General features: G+C 42.7%; 1 protein-coding gene across 3 annotated transcripts in view; it reads left to right on the top strand.

Annotated features, from left to right (window-relative positions):
* RELN (reelin) overlaps positions 1-22,702 on the top strand; it is a 382,634-nt gene that overhangs the window by 152,068 nt on the left and 207,864 nt on the right. For all 3 annotated transcript variants that reach the window (XM_060692666.2, XM_060692664.2, XM_060692665.2), the window contains exons 4-8: positions 4,763-4,833; positions 8,910-8,942; positions 14,146-14,224; positions 17,226-17,322; positions 22,217-22,268. In XM_060692666.2, the coding sequence (XP_060548649.2) occupies positions 4,763-4,833; positions 8,910-8,942; positions 14,146-14,224; positions 17,226-17,322; positions 22,217-22,268 (332 nt within the window). The remainder of the gene's footprint in view (positions 1-4,762; positions 4,834-8,909; positions 8,943-14,145; positions 14,225-17,225; positions 17,323-22,216; positions 22,269-22,702) is intronic.

The raw sequence follows: 22,702 nt of genomic DNA, 5'->3' as shown, positions 1-22,702 counted from the left end.
ACTTTCTATCTACTGCATTTCAAGGAAGTGGGGGGGGGGCGAAATCATTTTCTTGGCTCATTCATATATTTCATTCTCTGGAAAGGTTTCCTTTAATCTGATTTTATAAATAAACATTCCTTTTTTCTTGATTTACTGCCGCAATTTCTCAGTCCGTTGTTCCTTGTAGTTGACTAAATTTATCAAAGGCTGACTAAGCTTCGCTATGAGTAGCAAAAACACAAGAGGTTTTGCTCGCTGTCCTCGTACTTATAGGGCCATTTATAATTCAAATAACTTTATTGGGATCATTAACTAGCAGAAAGAAAGAAGAAAAAGAAAAAAAAAGCATTCAAATATCCAGACCATCAAAAAATAAATAAGGAGGAAAATACATAGAAAAATACATAGAAAAATAGGCTAAAAAGCTTTGCTTTTATTAGTTAAAACTAATACAATTAGTTTTAATTTTACTTTGGCTTAACTGTGATTGTACGTTGAGGACTACCTGTATATCAGTGGTGGGAGTCAAAATTTATTACTACCGGTTCTGTGGGTGTGGCTTGGTGGGCGTGGCATGGGAAGGATACTGTAAAATCTCCATTCCCACCCCACACCAGGGGAAGGTTACTGCAAAATCCCCATTTCCTCCCAATCAGCTGGGACTTGGGAGGCAGAGAATAGATTGGGGGCAGGGCCAGTCAGAATTTTTACTACCGGTTCTCCGAACTACTCAAAATTTCCGCTACCGGTTCTCCGGAACTGGCCAGACCCTGCTGAAACCCACCTCTGCTGTATATACATACATATATACATGCATAGTATGAATGTGTGTGTGTATGTATATGTGTGTGTGTATGTAGTATGTGGGCAGTACAATATATGAGATAAAATATTAAATTAAGGTAAACCCATGATAAAATCACCGTAATCCGACACCGTAGAACCGTAATAGGATAGATGTTATCATTCAATATCATTCGATAGAGGCTAACCATCTAACTGCTTCAGGTATGCTGAGATCATCCCAGATCCCTTGACACTTCCTAAGGAAACATTCTCAAATTATATGTGGCCATTTATACAGATAGTCCTCAACTTCCAATCACAGCTGAGCCCAAAATTTCTGTTGTTGGGCGAGACACTTGTTATGTTTTGCCCCATTTTACGATGTTTCCTGCCACAGTTGCTAAGCGCAGTTGGTAAATTAGTAACACAGTTGTTAAGTGAATTTGGCTCCTTCACTGATTTTGCTTCGCAAAAGAGGATCACATGACCCCGGGACATTGCAACAGTCGTAAGTATGAACCAGTTGCCAAGCATCTGAATATTGATCACCTGATCATGGGCAGAGGTGGTATTCAGCCGGTTCATACCAGTTCAGGCGAACCGGTAGCAGAGATCATGGGTGGACCCGCCCACCTGTTCATCTGCCCGGTTCTATGCCGTCCTATTTAGGTATGTTTTCGAGGCCGGGCGCCTGTGCAAATGGCGCATGCATGAGCAAAGCGCGTGTGCGGAAGGCCGGGCGCATGTGCGAAAAGCGAGCATGCGCACGTGGGGCGAACCAGTGGTAACAATATTGGAAACCCACCGCTGATCATGGGGATGCTACAAAGGTCGTAAGTGTGAAAAATGGTTATAAGTCACTTTTTTTTCATCGTAACTTTGAACCATCACTGAGTGAACTGTTGTAAATCGAGGGCTAACTGTAATGCACAAAGTCCTGAAAAACATACTGGCTCCATTTCCACATACCATAAACTTTCTTCTTGAGTACATTTGACTTGTAGCTTTGTTACATCGAAGCAGATGTGTCGCGAACGTCATAACCAAGTAACATCCTCAAGAAACTATCTTAACAATCCCAGGTTATCCCAGGTTGCCCAACTGGCAACCTAGATGTCTAGTTAGTTCAGATGATGAACGAGCTAGTTCAGCAATTTATTGGTGGTCCAATAAATGCCAGATTTGGCTCAAGGCCCGGGAGTCACAGCCCCTGACGTGTCAAGTACCTACTTCCAGGGGTGGGCTCCTGGGGGTTCGGCAGGGTTCGGGCGATCCTCTAGCCAAGGATCGGCAGGGTTCAGTGAACCCCCAAATGCCACCCCTGGCTGGCCACGCCCAACCTGCCCCTCCCATCCCACCCCATCCCTCCCAGGAATCTCCACACGGCCCGTTTATCATTCCAGGTAAATGCAGGGGTGCACGGAGGGTCTGGGAGGGCAAAAAACGGGCCTACCGGTGTTTCTGGAAGTCTGGAAAGGCGCCTGTTTCCAGCCTCCAGAGGGCCTCCGGACCCCGGGTGAAGCAGTTTTCGCCCTCCCGGAGGCTCGAGGAAAGCCTCCGGAGCCTGGGGAGGGCAAGAAACGCCCCCCTGCCGTGGTGCAGGTGGCCGACTAGGCCACGCCCACCATGGCCACGCACACACAGCAACGGGGCAGCGAACCCGTTGCTAAAGGATCTGCAGCCCACCCCTCCCTACTTCCTTGGGTTGGAAATATGATGGGAATCCAAGCGTCTTCTTACTCATATCTCTTAAACCAGCTGCTTTCCTCACTGACCGAGAGCACATAAGGTTTATAATTAAGTTAATGAATTAGGAAGCTGCAGCTTCCTTTTCTGATTCAGAGCAATCCCCTTTCTGACTCAGACCAACACATCATTAATTTTTTATGTTTTAGCATTCTTGAGCTCCAACTTTGAGATGCGGTCAAGCAAGTGACGGCCATCTGCGAAATCTCTTCTTTTAAAACCAAGCATCAGACCAGTTGAAAAAGTGACTAACGGAGGAAATTCAGGATGAATTTCAGTCGAAATTCTTCGACAGCATCCATCCAGCTCTTCTTGGGTACCGACGACAAGACTGAAGATTGGAGTAGAATATGAGCAAGATGCAGAAAGGGCTTCAAAAATTTTAGCAAGGGGTTCTCTGCCCGGTTGCTGGGTGGGTGTGGCCATGGTGGGCGTGGCCTAGTCGGCCTCCTGCAGCATGGCGGGGGGGACCATTTTTGCCCTCCCTGGGCTCTGCAGGCTTTCCTCAAGCCTCCAGGAGGGTGAAAACGGCCTCCCCAGGCTCCGGAGGCCCTCTGGAGGCCCATTTCTGGCATTCCCAAACTTCCAGTAGGTCTCTTTTTGGCCCTCCCCGAGCCTCCACATGCGCCCTGCACTTACCTGCATCCAAAATGGGCCATGTGGGGACTCCTGGGAGGGGCAGAGTTGGAGGGGCCAGCCAGGAGTGGGATTTGAGGGTTCTCCGAACTGCACAGAATCTTAGCTAGAGGTTCTCCCGAACCCCTGCGAACCCCCGGCAATCCACCCCTAGCAGGATGAAAAGATAGCCCTTATTTTCTTCATTCTGTCCTTCTCCCCTCCATGCTGACATCAAAAGACTTTGCCAGTTGAATCCATGCATCTGGGGTCAACCAAGCTCCTTTCTGTGGCTAAAAAAAAACTACACGCAAGACGCCTCTCGGTATTGTGGGAAATGCAATGTTTACCTTCCCTTAGACATACTGTCTGCCCTGTAGCCCCCAAAATTCCATTTTTGGTTCCTCCGACCTTTGCCCTTAAAGAGACGAAAACCCCAATGTCTCGAGAGAGCCCTTACGTCCCTCATAAAAACTGTGTGTTCATAACAAGGATCACATCCCTCAAATATCTCCGTATGTCGACATGTTTCGGTGGAATGGGGCCAATGAAAACTCCACAGCAGCCTGAGGAGGCCATCTCTTCAACATCTCTCACTTTTCTTTCCCTCTCTACATCGGGGCGCGATTATCTTTTACCAGCGAAGATTGTCATTTCAGCAGGAGTTATCTAAAGATAGAACCTAGAATCTATAGGGCTGGTAGGAAACTCAAAGATCTTCTTGTCCAGATCTAGAAGATCATTGCCGTTGTTAAGTTAGGACCACGGTTGCTATGGGAACCTGGCTTCCTCGTTGACTTTGCTTGTCCGAAGGCCGCAAAAGGGGATCCCGTGACCCTGAGATACAGCAACCGTCATAACTATGGGTCAGTTGCCCAGCATCCAGATTTTGATCACGTGACCATGGGGATGCTGCAATGGTCATAAGTGTCAAAAACGGTTGTAAGCCACTTTTCGGGTGCTTTTGTAACTTTGAACTGTCACTAAGTGAATTTTTATAAGTGGAGGACTACCTGTACAGAGTACCTCTACATAAAATTTGGACTCTTGGCTACTTACAAAGAAGGGAATAAACAAGAAAGCTAACCAACCATCTTTTGACAATGGTTACATCCAGTGGTGGGATTCAAGTAATTTAACAACCGGTTCTCTGCCCTAATGATTTCTTCCAACAACCAGTTTTCCAAAGTGCTCAGAAAGTTAACAACCGGTTCTCCCGAAGTGGTGCAAACCGGCTGGATCCATCCCATCACTGGTTACATCCCAACCACTTCTTCAGTTTTAAGAAAGCAGAAGATATACTCAGACATTTCCTTCAAAGGGTTATTTTTTTTAATGGTACAGGACAAATTCTCTCAACAAGAACTACGCTCCACTTGTCTTTGAACTGCTTTAGTGTTTATAACTAATGTTTCCCAATTTTGGGCAATTTTGAGATGTGTTGACTTCAATTCCCAGAATTCCCAGTCAAAATGCCCATCGGTAAGAATTCTGGAAGTCCATATGTCTCCAAGTTGTCTAGGTTGGGAGATATTGGTATAGATGGTGTTTCTTTCCTTAAAAAGGTATTTTTGTTCTGCGGTTTAGTTATGCGGATTTATTTTTTTATATATATATTTCTTTCTGTTTCTAGGGCAACAGCCACTCACAGAGGTCAAATTATATTCAAGGATGCCTTAGCCCAGCAGTTGTGTGAACAAGGAAGTAAGTGTTCATTTATTTTTCTGTAATTTTAACTTGTATTAATTGAAATTTTTTTAAGATGGTCAAGAAGAAGCAGCCTCCCAATTGTTGTTTTTACTGGGATGGGCGTAGAAATATCCGGAACAAAAAGTCTTATCTATTGTGTGTTAAGTATTGTGTATCATTAGAAACACAATGCTTAACATTGTGTATAATAATGTGTATCATTATAATTATATAATTATATAATAATATATTATTATATAATTATAAATTATATAATAATATATTATTATATAATTATAAATTATATAATAATATATTATTATATAATTATAAATTATATAATAATATATTATTATATAATTATAAATATATAATTATAGAAACAAATTGCATCAGTATTTCAAACAAACTCCAAAATTCTGATTAAAAGGAAACCAAGAAAAAGCTACTTCTGTCACATCCAAAGTTTTATTATAAATTCCTTTATAGGTGGGTGTTGGGTAGGATAGTTTAGAATTATTTAGTCAAATATTACAAAGGCTTGTGTCCAGAGAAATGAATAGAAGCGTAGCCAAGAATAATTGCATCCGTTCATCTTTAATAAGCATTGATTTTTGTTCTGTTTAGATTTTGATTTAAGCACTGAGCAAACCAAGCATGAATTCCTTGGGGGATTTAGCCTTTATTAAACTAGGGGGAAAAAAAGAACAAAAAACAAAAGGAAAAGGCTACGAAGAATGGTGACTATTGACCCCCAGCTCGCAAAGAGATGCATGTGGTAGCTTTAACAAAGACTTAGGCAAACATGAAGCATCTTTCCCGTTCTTATTTATGAAAGAAGAAGCTTTATGGGAACTATTCCATGTGCTTGGAAAATTGTTCTTTTCATAAGGGAGAACGACAGCAGACAAACCCTGCAGGCATGTGTCACAATCTCCATTGTGGATCCCTTGTTACGGAAGTCATAATAATGACATATTTTTTCAGTATTAACGCAAACGTTCCCATGAAAGAAACTTTTAACCATTGGAGATCTTCCAAGTTGATTGCACCGAGTCTGAGGGCGACTACGTTGCGAGCAGCAATAGTATGGGCAACTAAGAATAGATACAGGATAAACCATATAGATGTTGAAACTGCATATCTGCATGCGCCATTACAACATACGATCTATAGGAAGAAGCCACTAGGTTTGAAAACTGATGGGAAGACTGATTGCTGGAGGCTGAAGAAAAGTCTTTATGGCTTAAAGCAGTTCAGGTTATGAGTGGAATAAATGCATTGTCAATGAGTTAGTAGCTATGGGTTTTGTAGTTGGTAAAGCTGATCCATGTTTGTTTAAGAAAGAGAAAGATGGTTTAGTTTCTCTATTATTGCTATTCACTGATGATATAGCACTTATTACTAAATCTATCTCAAAAGCTGAAGACTCAGGGGTTTGACCCTAAGAAAAGAAATTAAGCCCACACAAATGACACCAATATGGTACAGCCTTCCATATTATATAGTTAACATAACAACATAATATAACATAAAATAAAATAACATAACATAACATACTGTAATACAATACAATACAATACAATACAATACAATACAATACAATACAATACAATACAATACAATACAATACAATACAATACCGTTAGTTTTTTTTTTAAAATTTAATTTATATGCCGTCCTTCTCCGGAGACTCAGGGCGGCTTACAATGCGTTAAGCAATAGCCTTCATACTTTTGTATATTTATACAAAGTCAGCTTATTGCCCCCACAAACTGGGTCCTCAATTTACCTACTTTAGAAAGGATGGAAGGCTAAGTCAACCTTGAGCCTGGTGAGATTCGAACTTACAGTAATTGCAGACAGCTGGTGTTAATCACAATGCTATCAGTCTGCTGAGCCACCAGTTATATTACATTAGCTAGTTAGAACTGAAGAAAAAACAACTGCTACCAACCTGCCTTCCATTGAGGACCTGTCTACTGCACGAGTCAAAAAGAGGGCTGTGAAAATATCTACAGACCCCTCGCATCCTGGACATGAACTGTTTCAACTCCTACCCTCAAAACGACGCTATAGAGCACTGCACACCAGAAACAACTAGACATAAGGACAGTTTTTTCCCCCATGCCAACACTCTACTAAACAACTAATTCCCACAACATTGTCTACCTATCTAGTAAGGCTGTATTACTATTATTCTTCTCATTTTTCCTATCTCCTTATCTATAACTTTGTTGCTTGTATCCAAGGTTTATATTGCTTTATTTAGTATCCCAGTACAATTTATGTTGATTGCTTATTTAGTATCCTATGACTATCACTAAGTGTTGTATCTTATGATTTACGATAAATGTATTTTTACGATGACTATGTATGACCACGTTGCTTGTATGTACACTGAGAGCTTATGCACCGGAGACAAATCTCTTGTGTGTCCAATCACACTTGGCCAATAAAGAATTCTAACTTCTAATATAGAACAAGTTGGCCATTGCAGGAGACAGGTTTAATTTAAATTTAAGAAGATTGTTGAGATGGCTGAGGCAAGGACATCAGATGAGAAGGGTTGGTCCTGGAGCTCCCAGAGAAAGGAAGTCTAATTGTTCTAACTTGAGAATTCAGACTTTCTCACCTTCTCTTTTTCCAAGATCTTATTATGTGGTTTAATTCATTTTTTTTCCAAAAAGTAAGTAAATGAAGCAGTGGTGAAATCCTCGGCAGATTGCCACCGGTTCGCTGCCTGTGCATGCATGGTGTGTGCCAAACACATGCTATGCGCATGCCAAACACATACTGTGCATGTGCATACATGCAGTGCGCACCAATGCATGATTCACGTGGAAAAAGGAGCCTTTTGAAGGTAAGTAGAACAGCGAGGGGGAGGAACAGCTGTGCCGCGCGATTTAGATTTGCTAGAAAGCAGGATTTCCTGCTTCCTAGCGAATATAAATCATGCGGCACAGCTGATCGTTGGAAATACCGGTTCGGGTGAATCTGTAGCTTTTATGACTACCGGTTCATGTGAACCGGTGCGAACCGGTAGCATTTCACCCCTGAAATGAAGGTTAGGGTTCTTTACGACCATGTCAAACTAAAATTTAAACTTCCACTCAGTTTTCCCAGACCAGAGTTGGATTTAAAATAAGTGTTGGGGTTTTTTTGAACTGGTAAAATTCTTACTTGAACCTGCAGTACTGTGAAAGATGGATTAAAAATGTATTTAAAAAAAACCTGCCCACTGTTTTTTAATACCAGAAAACATCAATTTTATATAATATTCTTGCTGTGTGACATTTTGGGACTTTATTTAAAATATATGAAGGTCAAAACTGCAGTTTACCGCAATAAAATATAGTTTGCAATAAAGAAACTATTATGAGGGATATGAAAGTATGTTCGTCCCCCGTTTAATGGTATCTTCGTAGTTCCTTTTATAATTTCTGAGATGAGGAATTAGAATTTGAAATGAGTACAAGATACTCGAGGCAAAAAAATTGTCAGGTTTTTCAGACGCATTAAAAAAATTGAGAAATGAAGTAACTTTAGCATTCAGTCTTATGACCAAGAAGTTAAAAACTTAACTTTTGATACGTGCTGCTCAATCTTACAAATAATTTATTTCAACCAAAATGTAGCCATGACTTCTAGAGGACATATTTTTTTCCGCTGTAAAAAATATATAAAATATATAAAAATCCCAACGAAATGGGTGGAAAAAATACAGATAGTCTTCAACTTCACAATTGAGCCCAAAAGCTCTGTTTGTTAACATTTGTTAAGTGTGTTTTCCCTATTTTATGACCTTTCCTGCCACAGTTGTTAAGTGAATCATTGCGGTTCTTAAATTAGTAACATGGTTGTTAAGTGAATCTGGATTCCCCATGGACTTCCCTTGCCAGAATAGCACAAAAGGGATCTCATGACCCCGGGGACATGTAACCGTCATAAATATGAACCAGTTGCCAAATGTCCGAATTTTGATTACGTGGGTAATCGGTAATTGGTAATGTTCAAAGTTGGCTACAGCCAAAGACCACTGTGGAGAAATATATATATATATTTATTTTCTTTTTGTTCTTCTTTTGCAGGTCCAACAGAAGCTCCTTTCCATCCTCTTTTAGGTAAGTCAATAAATTAAAGTTTTTGGCTTTTCTGGGTATCCGGTTTGGAATGTTTGAATGATTGCATTTTTAAAATAATATCTCGTTTAAAAATATCCACCTAGGTCAAATCAATACCTTTTTATTTATGGTCACAGAGCAGTGTTAGAAATAAAAGTATTTTTTTAAAAAAATAGTAAAAAAAATAAAAATAAGAGATAGACACAATAATATATTGCGATTGGTAGTAGAATCATCAGCAGGCACTTAAGAGTTTGCCTGATTTTGCATACAATTTGCAAATCATTCATAACAGAATTTGGCCATATTCAGAGAAACTACCTCGTACTGATCTAATAACAGTTGTTGCATGTAAAAGAGATCAATACAGGTAATCCTCTACTTATATCAGTTCATTTAGTGACCACTCAAAGTTGCAATGGCACTGAAAAAAGTGACTTATGACCATTTTCCACAGTTACAACCTTTGCAGCGTCCCCATGGTCATGTGATCAAAATTGAGACGCTTGTCAACCGACTCATATTTATGACGGTTGCTGTGTCCCAAAGTCACATGATCCCTTTTTGCGATCTTCTGATGAGCAAAGTCAATAGGTGGTGGGTTCCTCCTGGTTCGGCCCGGTTCGTGCGAGCAGGTAGCGGTGACGCTATTACATCACCGAACCGGTTCTCTTTCTTCGGGAGCTGGGCCCTCCCACCTGCCCCTGCATTATTCTGACCTTATATTTCTGCTGTTTTCGCCCAGCTGAGAGGTGTGGCAGAGCGGATTGCCGCACCTCAGCTGGGCAGATTCGCAATGTGCTTGCACGACGCGCTCGTTTGGTGTGCCTGCGAGTGAATCGAGCATGCGCACGGCGATCGTGCGCAAAGCACGTGACTGAAGAGACGATCGTGTGCAAAGCGCACACACAAAGAGAACTGGTAGTAAAGCCAGTTAGAACCCACCCCTGACTGCAATGATTCACTGAAGAACCCTGGCAGGAAAGGTCGGAGAACGGTGCAAAATTCACTTAACAAATGTCTCACTTAACAACAGAAATTTGGGGCTCAATGGTGCTTGCACTGTAAATCGAGGACTACCTGTATTTTCCAAATATTTTATTAGATAAGGTATTATAAATTGAGTCTGTGAGTTCTTATAGGTCAGTGATGGTGAACCTTGTGCCAAAAAGGTCGTGCGGAAACATCGTGCGCAAGCGCTCATCGGAGCCGTGCTCCGGAAAAGCCGAAATTCCGGGTTCTGGCGTGCATGCGCACCCAACAATCAGCTGGCCGGCGTTTCAGCACTGCGGCGCATGGGAAGGATAGTTGATCATCTCACGCGCATGCGTGCCAGAACAGTAGTGAAATCTAAATTACTTTCCTACCGGTTCTGTGGGCGTGGCTTGGTGGGGATCATGTGACTGAATGGGCGTGGCTATGTAACCATGTGACTTGGGGATCAAAAGACAGAAACTCACTAAGAATGTCCTGCTGGAGTAGGGTTGGACTAGATGACCTCCAGGTCCCTTGTAGCCCTGGATTATCCTCTAGTGCCAGGTTTGTAGTTTTTCCTTCCTCTCCTTTTTCTTTCCTGCTGGGAGCAAAAACGGACCCCCACCTTTTTTCTAAAAAGTAAAAGACTACCACAACTCAGTGTGTTTTCACAACCACTCCCAGTCGCTTTTCATGCGTTTACTCAAAGGGTACTCTTCTCAATAACACTACCTATTCACCCAAGCCGGTAATAAAAAAAAAAATGCCTAAAAAGTAAAAAAAAAAAAAAGTTCCGACGATCAGCTGAGCGATGTCGGAACTTTTTATTTTTTTACTTTTTAAAGCATTTTAAAAAGCATGTACCCCTACATGTGCAAACCAGGAAGTAACGACCACCGGGCAGGTGGGCGGAGCCTCACGCCAGGATCGCTACCGGTTCTCCGAACCACCCGCTATGATCGCTACCGGATCGAGCGATCCACTCCGAACCAGGAGCATTTTACCCCTGTGCCAGAAACCTGGAAGACAAATAGGCAAGGCCGCACATGCCAGGCGACACAGCTTCGCGTGCCACTTCGGGCATGCCTGCCATAGGTTCGGTTATAAGTCAAAAAGAATGGAAAGAAAACTATATTAAATAATTGCACGGATGTGTGTTCCAGTAGGCTTCATCCCACTTTTATAAACCCTCAAATCTCTTCGCTTCAGGTGCATAAAAGGAGCTTGAAAAAGCCGCGGGAGGGTTATTACTGTATTTCTAGATTAATCCCAGATTGCACTGGAAATCATAACTGAGCCTTTTCCAGCCTGTTGTGCGTCCCCCTAAATGCTTAGCAAAAGAGAGAACAGATTGAAGCTAGCAGATGGCTCTCTGACTCTCGCAAATATGTTTGCGCTCATTTGTTTATGACTTTGGCCCTGTTTCATTTTTGGCAGGGGTTTCCTGACCATGTAGGCGAGGCAGAAAACTTAGCATCGGCCCCTCGGCGTGCAAAACCACAATCAGGCTTACAACTCCAATGTATTTGAGCATGTTGTTGGCTACGATGGAAATATTCTGTAATATTGCAGAACTCGGGTTTTCGAAAAGTAGAACGGCGTATAGTTCTGTTTACACCAGTGGTGAAATAACGCTGGCAGGAGGCTCCACACACCCATCCGGACGTCATCACGTCCCGTTTTTGACACTCTGTGCATGCGCAGAGGTGTTGCGCGCGAGCTCCCCTTCGCGAACCGGCAGCGAAGGGAAGTGGATTTCACCCCTGGTTTACCCCTCTGTTAAAATGAGATTGCAATATTTATTGCTGGGTTTCAGGAACAATTTCTGAGATAATAAGACGAGCCAACTCACATCTCATGGGAGGTCAGAAGTTCTGCAGGAGTTTCTGTGGTACGGTGGTGATGGATTGTTGTGCTCCATCAAGCCATTTTGTCATTTTTAACTTTGTGGGCCAAATTTTATATATTCGTTTTAAATTGTTTTTAAATTTTGTGAGTTCATGTGTGTTTTAATATGGCTGTACACCGCCCTGAGTCCTTCGGGAGAAGGGTGGTATAGAAGTTTAATAAACTAACTAACTAACTAACCCCTAGATAGATTTTTGTCCAGGAACAGTCCCGTGTTTGAACTAAATAAGTCTGTACAAACTTCCAAAGGTGATAGATTTCTTGAAACACAGAAACCGTTCACTCTGCTGTGCTTATCCTGATTTGATTCAACAAATCAGATCTAAGATATTCTTTCATATAAGCAAAGTGTAGATTGTTTGAGTTTCCCTGCATATTTATTTATTTAACCATATTAGCTTTCCAGTTTGAGTGGTGCGGTGGCCTAGAGGTGGAGCTCTCGCCCTCACAATCAGGAGGCTGTGAGTTCAATCCTAGGTAGAGGCAAATATTTCTCTCTCTGGGCACGCTGAGAATATATCTGCTGAACAAAACTCCGCGCTGGCGACAGGAAGGGCATCTGGCCAGTAAACCCTCAGCTCCATTCAGTTGCCCAGACTTCATCCCGCAAGGGGTTATGGGGTCGTTAAAAGAAGAAAGAAGATGATTAGCTTTCTAGTTTATTTTTCCTTCTATTTTTATTAGTTGCTCCTGTCTTGTACCAAGGGGGCTATGTTAAAATTCTAGCAGAATACACAGCGCATGAAACTCTATAGTAGAAGAATGAAGAGGGTGAGCATGGCTATATATAATGGAAGCCCTGTCCTCTTTTTATATAACATTTTGATCATGTGATTGTCATGTTGATTCTTTTGACCACTGGGCAGGTGTCCCAATGCAGCATAGTGGAGGCAGGGGTGAAATTCAACTGGTTCTGACAGGTTCTGGAGAACTGGTAGCGGAAATTTTGAGCAGTTCGGAGAACCGATAGCGGAAATTTTGAGCAGTTCAGAGAACCGGTAGCGGAAATTTTGAGCAGTTCAAAGAACCAGTAGTGAAAATTTTGAGCAGTTCGGAGAACCGATAGCGGAAATTTTGAGCAGTTCGGAGAACCAGTAGCGGAAATTTTGAGCAGTTCGGAGAACCGGTAGTGAAAATTTTGAGCAGTTCGGAGAACCGATAGTGGAAATTTTGAGCAGTTCGGAGAACCGGTAGCAGAAATTTTGAGCAGTTCAGAGAACCGGTAGCGGAAATTTTGAGTAGTTCAGAGAACCGGCAAATACCACCTCTAGTTGGCCCCAGAGTGGGGAGGGAATGGAGATTTTGCAATATCCTTCCCCCAGGAGTGGGGAGGGAATGGGGATTTTGCAGTACCCCTGCCACGCCCACCAAGCCACGCCCACCAAGCCACACCACACCCACCAAGCCACGCCCACAGAACCAGTAGTAAAAAAATTTGGATTTCACTACTGAGTGGGGGGGGGGAGGAATGCAAATAATGAAGCAGAAACACTCCCCATCGTCTCCATTCATGCATTCCATTCAACCAACGTACCACAAAGTACATGTGGCTTGTAGCCTTCACCAAACTGGTTTATGTATTGGACACCATTGACGAGTCATGTTAAGGTTTTAAAACATCAGTTCATAGCAAGAGCAACAGCCCTTAGACTTATATATCGCTCCATAGAGTTTTACACCAGGGCTCTCCAACCTTGGCAACTTTAAGAGTTGTAGACTTCAACTCCTAGAGTTCCTCAGCCAGCAGCACACCAGGAAAAGAACAAAAGTTACTTGAAGAAGTTGCAGTCAATTAATTAATTAGACAATTGCATAAATTGCCTTTCCACATTCCTAAAGCATCTTTTCATCTTTGGAAACGCTATACAATTTTTTTTCTCTCCAAGAAATGGAAACAAATGTTGAGTGGCTGAGCTCAATGGTGGGATTCAAAAGTTTTTACTACCGGTTCTGTGGGCGTGGCTTGGTGGGCATGGCAGGGGAAGGATACTATAAAATCTCCATTCCCACCCCACTCCAGGGGAAGGTTATTGCAAAATCCCCATTTCCTCCTGATCAGCTGGGACGCGGGAGGCAGAGAATAGATGGGGGCAGGGCCGGCCAGAATTTTTACTACCGGTTCTCCGAACTACTCAAAATTTCCGCTACCGGTTCTCCAGAACTGGTCAGAACCTGCTGAAACCCACCTCTCCTTGAGCTGCTATACTCTCTTTGAACTGCATTCTCATTGCATAAGGATTTAAATATAAGAGATATTAGGCACACTGGACAAATTTAATTTGTCTAAATATACTATAGATTGTTTTCTCTTTCATTTCAGCCGAGATGCACAGCGACAGCATCATATTACGGGATGATTTTGATTCTTATCATTTGCAAGGACTGAATCCTACGATGTGGTAAGTCCAGCTGCGTTTATAGATTAATTTGGCCGAAACAAGTATAGAAGGCTGCCCGAAATTTTGCTGTGGAATAGAAAACTTCACAAACTCCCCAGAAGGAAGGAAGGGAGGGAGGGAGGGAGGGAGGGAGGGAAGAAGGGAGGGAGGGAGGGAGGGAGGGAAGAAGGGAGGGTGGGAGGGAGGGAAGAAGGAAGAAAGGAAGGAAGGAAGGAAGGAAGGAAGGAAGGAAGGAAGGAAGGAAGGAAGGAAGGAAGGAAGGAAGGGCACTTAGCAACAGCAGTAGTACTTGGATGTATATACTGCTTCATAATGCTTTACAGCCCTCTCTAAGCAGTTTACAGAGTCAGCCTATTGCCCCCAACAATCTGGGTCCTTATTTTATCGACCTCGGAAGGACAGAAGGCTGAGTCAACCTTGAGCCTGTCAGGATCGAACTCCAGACTGTGGGCAGACTCAGCCTGCAATGCTGCATTCTAACCACTAAGCCATCATGGCAGGCGGGAGGGATGGAGGAAGGAAGGAAGGACGGAAGGAAGGGAGGGAGGGAGGGAGGGAGGGAGGAGAGAGAGAAGAAGGAAGGAAGGAAGGAAGGAAGGAAGGAAGGAAGGAAGGAAGGAAGGAAGGAAGGAAGGAAGGAAGGAAAGAAAAAAAAATGGCATGGAGGTAGGTGATTTTGATTCACGACTAACCAACGGATTTAGCCCATTTTCAAATTTTCCTGAGCTTTGCTGCTCATTGGCTATACAGCTTCGCTCTGATCTTCTTGAACAGTTTCTTGATTAAAATACAGGAGACAGTCTTCTTCCATAGCACCGAGGTTTGGGAAAACAAATGTTTCCTTAATGGGCATTGTTTTTAATAACAGCATATTTACAGCCTCCTAGTCTTGGAGAGTCCTTTGACAAATCTCTCTGGGTGCCATCTGTTGCGTCGGCATCGTGCCTCTTTATTAACCCATCAACGCTTCCTGTAGTAGAGCTTCCCCGTCTCTAGTAGCTGTTTGTGCAATCATTTCAGCTGGTTTTAATCTCTGCGTAAGCCCAGAATCTGATGCACTTAACAGACGCTTTCGGGGAAAAGCGAAATATGCTTTCTTGTCTCAAATGCCTGCCGCAAAAAGCCATTGATAATCGTGCTCGTGTCAAGCTTCCTACAGATGGCGAGGATCAAGGAAGGAAGCAAGCAAGCAAGCAAGGATTACACAAAACGCCATTAAAGGTTTCTGTAATGCGGGCGTTAGGGGAAAATCTGGGGATCTTGAAAACCACAAGCGGCGTATCCAAACTTAATTGATTAGTGAGTTCATTAAGGCGGAATCTCTTGGAGCATTTTGTTATGAAATATTTTCTTTGCCAGCTGGACTGAGTTGCTGTTTGTCAGATAAGCAAGAAACAGACTCCCTTCCTATCTCTCTGTTGTTTATGTCTAACACTCTGTCCATTACTCTCCCAGACTCCTCTTACAGTTAGTAGAACTCCCCCCCCCACTTTTTTTTTTTTAATTTTTGATTTATATGCCGCCCTTCTCCGGAGACTCAGGGCGGCTTACAATGCGTTAAGCAATAGCCTTCATCCTTTTGTATATTTATACAAAGTCAGCTTATTGCCCCCACAAACTGTGTCCTCAATTTACCTATCTTTGAAAGGATGGAAGGCTGAGTCAACCTTGAGCCTGGCGAGATTCGAACCTGCAGTAATCGCAGGCAGCTGGTCTTAATAACAGGATGCTTTAGACCACTGTACTACCAAGGCTCTTTGCTTAGTAACCAACCGGTTAAAACTATTTGTCTCCTATTTGTATCATGGTCATCAAGTCAATCCTTTAATTTCAACCAAACCAAGTGTAAAATATATTGTCTAAAGCACAATTTAACAACCGGTTCGGTGATTGCGTGTTTCACTCACACGCCGTGTGCTTCACGCTGTTGTGACCCAGGCCCAAGTAGGTAGTATTAGACGTAAACAGTTCCAAAACAAACAGACTTTATTAGAACAGCTGAGAATTAACTCATTCTCAGCGTAGTCTGGACTAAGTTAAAACAAATTCTTCATAACGCAAATTCTTCAGTCTAATCACCAACCTTGGTATAATTAGGCAAACTGCCAAAGGCTTCTCTTGGCAAAAGTTCAGAAGCAGAAGACGCCGACCAGAGATAAGTGCAGCAGGACATGAACAAGTCTATCAACGTTGTTTTCCAACAAAGAGCCCAAGAGCCGTTGCTGGTCTTTTAAGCTTTATGGGAGCGGCCAATCATCTCTTGGCCCTACTCCCGAGTCATCCTCTTTGCTGTAGCTGCTCTTGCCTTCTGGTAGCTCTTCTCATATGTGCACTAGGAACAGGCTCCTTCTGTTCCTCTGCCTCTCTACTGTCAGTCTCTGGAGGCTCTACACATCACTCCCCGATGGCCCTGGCCCCATCTCTGCCTCCGACGCAGAGCCCTCATCCGGGCCTTCCCCAGCCTCCAGGACTGGCCCATGTTCTTCCTCAGCCTCATTGCTGTCCGAGTCCGCTGTTCCTAGTGCACGTATGAGAAGAGCTGCCAGAAGGCAGGAGCAGCTAAAGAAGAGAGGACGACTCGGGAGTAAGGCCAGGAGATGATTGGCCCCTCAAATAAGGCTTAAAAGACCAGCATCGGCTCTTGGCCTCTTTGTCAGAAAACAACGTTGATATTCTTGCTGCACTTATCTCTTGTCGGTGGTCTTCTGCTTCTGAACTTTTGCCAAGAGAAGCCTTTGGCAGTTTGCCTAATTATACCAAGGTTGGTGATTAGACTGAGGAATTTGTGTTATGAAGAGTTTGTTTTGATTTAGTTTGGACTACGCTGAGAATGAGTTAATTCTCAGCTGTTCTAATAAAGTCTGTTTGTTTTGGAACTGTTGGCGTCTGTTACTACCTACTTGGGCCTGGGTCACAACACAAGGTCCCTTCCAACTCTGTTTATTCTTAGGCTACCTTCTTCCGTGGCGTTTCCAACTCACTCGGATTCTTTTTCTCGCAGGTTTGAATGCAGCAACTGTGAGGTTGGAGACCAGTGTGGAGTCATTATGCACGGGAGTGCTGTCACTTTCTGTGAGCCATACGGTCCAAGAGATCTAGTAAGTCTTGGCCAATCTGACTGGTTTATGAGGTCTCAGCTCTTTGAATAGCCCACCTGGTGGTAAAAGCTCGTTCATTTTACATTCCTCTTTACGCCGACAGTTTTATAGATCTGCTTCCTTTCCTTGGTCCTGAACACATTTTTCTTTCCCCCCACAAATAATAAAAATCGTTTTTGTCCATTTTGTGATAGAAAAATCATTTCTACCTTGTTTGTAAATTTCTTTCTTCTTCAGCTTTTAAACCCCGAAGGGTCTTGCAAGGGAAAGTACAGGTAGTCCTCGACTTACGCCCACAATTGAGCCCAACATTCCTGTCGCTAAGTGAGTCGTGGAGTGAATTTTGCCCCGTTTAACCATCTTTCTTGCCAGAGCTTGTTAAGTCAATCGGTGCAGTTGTTAAGTTCGCTTTATTGATTTATATTTTATTTATTAGTTGGCATTTCTGCACCTCCCATCTCCCTCAGAGAGGGAAGTTGAAAGAAGGATTGATCATTTAAGATTTTTTTTTGAAACCGTAAGTGCAGTTTTTTTTCAACTCTGGTCGCTTTAAGATGGGTGGACTTCAACTCCCAGAATTCCCCAGCCAGTCATGAATTCTGGGAGCTGAAATCCACAAATCTTAAAATTGAGTCAAGAAACACTGCAGCGGATTGTATGTAGTTAAATTTCTTAATCACATCCAGAGGTGGTATTTAGCCGGTTCGGACCAGTTCAGGTGAATCGGTAGCGGAAATTACAGGTGGGCCAGCCCCTGCCCCCCCCCCAGCTCCATGTTGTCCTATTTAGGCACAATTTTGAGGCCGGGTACATGTGCGGAAGACGTGCGAGTGAGCAAAGTGCATGCACAGAAGGCCAGGAGCATGCGTGTAAGGTGCACACGTGTGCGAAGCGGGTGGGCGGGTGGCGAACCGTTGGTAACAAATGTGAGACCCACCGCTGATCACATCATCCTGTTTAATGAATGTGTTTCTGGTACTTTAGTCTTTACCTCCCAGACTTAAGAAGACTACATCAGTACAGGTAGTCCTCGACTTACAACAGTTCATTTAGTGACCATTCGAAGTTACCATGGCACTGAAAAAAGTGACTTATCATTTTTGTGATAAGTGATTTTTTCACACTTACGACCGTTGAAGCAACCCTTGGGGTCATTCAACCTCCTAGGTAAATCAGTGGGGAAACCAGATTCACTTAACAACCAGTGATTCACTTAGCAACTCTGGCAAGAAAGGTCATAAAACGGGACAAAACTCACTTAACAACCGTCTCATTTTAGCAACAGAAATTTTGGGCTCAATTGTGGCCGTAATTCAAGGACTACCTGTACAAGCCAACATTCATTGAGTTCACTCAGCATATGGAACAGGCTTTGAGTTAAACCAGAGAAGGGGATCTTTACTGAATATGCAAGATTAAGGAACCATCGTAAAAATACTGTATTTTCCCATCCAAGGTTATTGCAAAACTGAAGATACATTATTCCAGGCAGTTTTAGTGGCTTGGCTTGACAACTACTTTTAATTCATGGCCCTGGGCTGGGAGGGAAGGGCCGTCGTGCAGTGATTTGCATTCAATATTTAATGTCCGGGTTCTTCTAAATTAAAAGAACTCAGAAAATGTTCCAGCCCAGATGAAATAGACAATAATTCTTAAATTGGGTCCGTCGCGATGCCAGGATTTTTGCCTCTTGGCCAAATTGTTGAAGAGCAAAATTATACTGACTCATTTCCTTGCTCGTGTTCTCAATGACCCGTGCTTAAATAGTCTCTCCGTAATGTCGGAGCGACCACAAGTTAGCAAATAGTAGCAGAATTCATGTTACTCCTGAACATGATGTTGTGATCCACATACCGTGTTTCCCTGAAAATAAGACTCTGTCTTGTATTTTTTTGAACCCTCAAATAAGCATTTGGCCTTATTGCCATGCGCTCAAAAGCCCAATTGGGCTTATTATCAGGGGATGTCTTACTTTGGGGAAAACAGGATACCAGATCTGTTAAAGAAAGGTACCAAACAAGCAAGTTCTCCCTGCTTTGGAAAGTTTCATTTTATACGACATTTTAACCTTGTAGGACACCTTTTTTCCCCCCACATTGTAATTCCTAAATATAATCTTCCCTCCTTCAGTTTGTTTTTTTAAAAAATAAACCAGTTTGCCTAAATCTGCCTTTATGTCACTTCAAATTTATTAGCAAAGCTTAAATAAAAACAGTGTTCCACTTGCCTAATTTATTTGCACTTCGTAAGTGCTTCCTCACAATAAGTATTTCTTACTTATACGTATACAAATGATATGAATTTGTTAGAAATTGTTTGTAGGAAATTCTAGCAAGGAGACGGTTTTGGACGCATGGAGACAAGGTACTCATTCTCATGTCTCCCTGTCTGCCCATGAATATGTAGTAACCGCTACTTTGCTATGTCTTCATGATGTTGCTTTAGGTTTTATCTAATTCATACGTGAGTGTCAGGTGCAAAAGACCAGGTCCACACCCGAAAGTCCAATTAAACCACTTTATTGCTAAACACCTATGCACAGGAATCTTCTCAACTAACAGTCAGCAATTGTTTGGAATTAGATAAATCTCAAAAGAATTTGGAGAATGTGATTTATGACACACCATGGGAGGAGGGGAGAAACAGGGTCATAGTTGGGCCGTAAATTACGGGGGCAGAGCTGACTTGCTCTCAGTGTTCTGACAGATGCCCTAATTAATTCATGAGCCTCGAGCCAAGTTTCCAAAGAAATCCAGTTATTTATTAGGAGCAACATGTCAGGACGTACCCAAGTGAAGTCAGCTCTGCCCCCGTAATTTATGGCCCAACTATGACCCTGTTTCTCCCCCCCCCCCAGGATGTGTCATAAATCACATTCTCCAACAGAGCGCTTTCGCGGGCTATAGAGAACACGCCTCTCCAGCTGGCTCTGGTAAAGGTATGAGAAATGTATGCGTGGAATGTGCTTCTGGTTGCTGCCGTGCTGCTCCGTCAGTTTCCTCCCCTCCTGCCTATGGCAACTCGAGAGCAGTCCAGGAATGCTTTACGAGTTGACATTAGGGAGGTTGGACTTAGTTGATTTGTGACTATGTAAGGATTCTACGCTGATCTCTCCTTTGACTCCACCCCCAGATCTGCCTGGATTCTGTTGACAACAAGATGCTGTGGGAAAGCCACTCTTCTGTCATCACTCTCCATGGTCATTTGGGCTTGGGATGAAGCATAGATTGGGCACCCTCTCATTTCTCAAGGGTCTCTCTTCCATGGATTTCTTAAATGCATAGGAATGTGCTCTTGTTGAAATACTGCTAGATCTCTTTTTAACACACATTTAGCACACCTCTGTAGTGCTGCACAGAAGCAATAATTTTTCTCAATTGCCGATGAGGAAGTAGCTGAGGTCCAACTCCAGACCTTCAATGAGATATCCTACTATCTGAGATCACAATTTCTGATTCTCCCCCACCTATGATCAAAGAGGACACTGTTGGGAGTTGGGATAAAAGAAAGATGGAGATAGTGATCATATGGAGTTGAATTATTTGGAGTAGGAAATCTCACGGAAGCAAGGATGAGTTGGCCTTCAACTATTTTCCCATCCGCAGTTGAGAGCTTCTTGCTTATTGGGAGTTCCGAAAAGGGAAAGACAGAGACAATGATCATGTGGAGCTGAATTGTCCACCTTCCGAAAGTAATGGTTACTTGTATTGATTCATTCCTTCATCCCTTTCTTTTAGTCATGTGAGGGTGAGGTTATTTCAGTGGACACCTGATTTGTGTCAGATACCACAGTAAGATGCAAACTTTGATAGGAGGGAGAATTGAACAAGATTTGTAATTTAGGAGAGATTAAACAAGATTTTTTGTTTAGGAGAGGTGGATGAGTGGGCAGGAACACTATCACTTCCTGCTTTCCATCCTTGGGAGACCTCCAAAAGATCTCTTGTCAACTCGCAAAACATCCCTGGCCTGCTCTCAAGTTGCCATAGGCCAGGTGAGATGGGAAACCAGCGAAACGGCATGGCAGCCAAAGACAGATGCACATTCCAGACTTATCTCTCTCAAGACTATATCCCAGGGTTACCCACAGTGGCTGGAGGGGAGTGACCTCTACAACCCGCAAAATTGCTTCGTTGGTGAATGTGATTGATGACACATCCTGTGGGGAGGGGGGAAACAGGGTCATAATTGGGGCGTAAATTACGTAGGGTCAGAGCTGGCTTCACTTGGGAACGTGGGACTCCACTTGGGTATGTGCCGACATGTTGCTCCTAATAAATAACTGGATTTCTTTTGAAGCTTGGCTCGAGGCTCATGATTTAATTAGGGCATCCGTCAGAACCCTGACAGCCTCTCATTCTTGTCCTAACATTGAAAGACAGAAGAGACCATACTTCAGTGAAGGGGAGAAGAACTTCATGAACATAAGGGAGGAATAAGTGTCTAAGTGCCCTAGAGACTGAAAAATCCCTAATTGATTTTCTCCAAGCTGCTCAGTGACAGTTGGGGAATTTCTAATCACTTTGCTTCTGGCTATCAATTCACTTTCGGGCTAAGTTCCAGACAGGGATTTGGAGCTCTAAAGAAGTGAACAGGGAATAAGTTATATAAATATCTAGAGCTGGAGCTCCTGTTCTTTTGTAGTTGTATAGATGTCAGGAGGGTCTCCAACCTTGGCCAACTTTTAAGACTTGTGGACTTCAATTCCCAGAATTCCCATGCTGGCTGAGGAATTCTGGGAGTTAAGGTCCATAAGTCTTAAAGTTGCCAAGGTTGGAGGTCCCTGGATTATATTTAACAATTTAGGTATTCGCTGGCTGATAAAAGTATAGTAACAAATGAATTTGGTGGGTCAATTCAACAGTTCTCCTCCCCTCTTCTTCTTCTTTTTTAGATTACCAATGGCCTTAACACAACAACAGCTTCTGTCCTCCAATTTTCAATAGGTAAGTTTTTATGATGACTATAATTAAAAGGCATAAGAAATGCAACACAAGTTTATTTTAAAGTTTTATTGTATTTTTGTATTTGTATCTTATCAATTCACTTTATGCTGAAGACAGAAATTGTGTCTACTTTTACCTTCCTTTGGATACTTATTTTTTAAATACTCCTTGCGATCTAACTTGTATTTTTTTGGGGGGGGGGGTACATGCTGCATTATATTAATTATTTTAAAAAGAAGAAAAAGGCCCACAAAAGTGTTTGTATTTAAAGTACTAAACAAAAAGGGTACTTCGTATATAGTCTTATCCAATGAATTTTTAAAACATTTAAGCCGATTGGGCAAAAATGGAAATTCAAATTGCCTATATACACTACAGCTTTCAAACAATAAAATGCTTTTTTACGTGCCTTCTGGGCCCACCGGAAGTCAGGG

This window comes from Pantherophis guttatus, chromosome 7 (genome assembly GCF_059756535.1).
Source record: "Pantherophis guttatus breed Tessera chromosome 7, ASM5975653v1, whole genome shotgun sequence".
NCBI classification, from domain to species: Eukaryota; Metazoa; Chordata; class Lepidosauria; order Squamata; family Colubridae; genus Pantherophis; species Pantherophis guttatus.
This window is presented reverse-complemented; position numbering and strand designations above follow the sequence as displayed.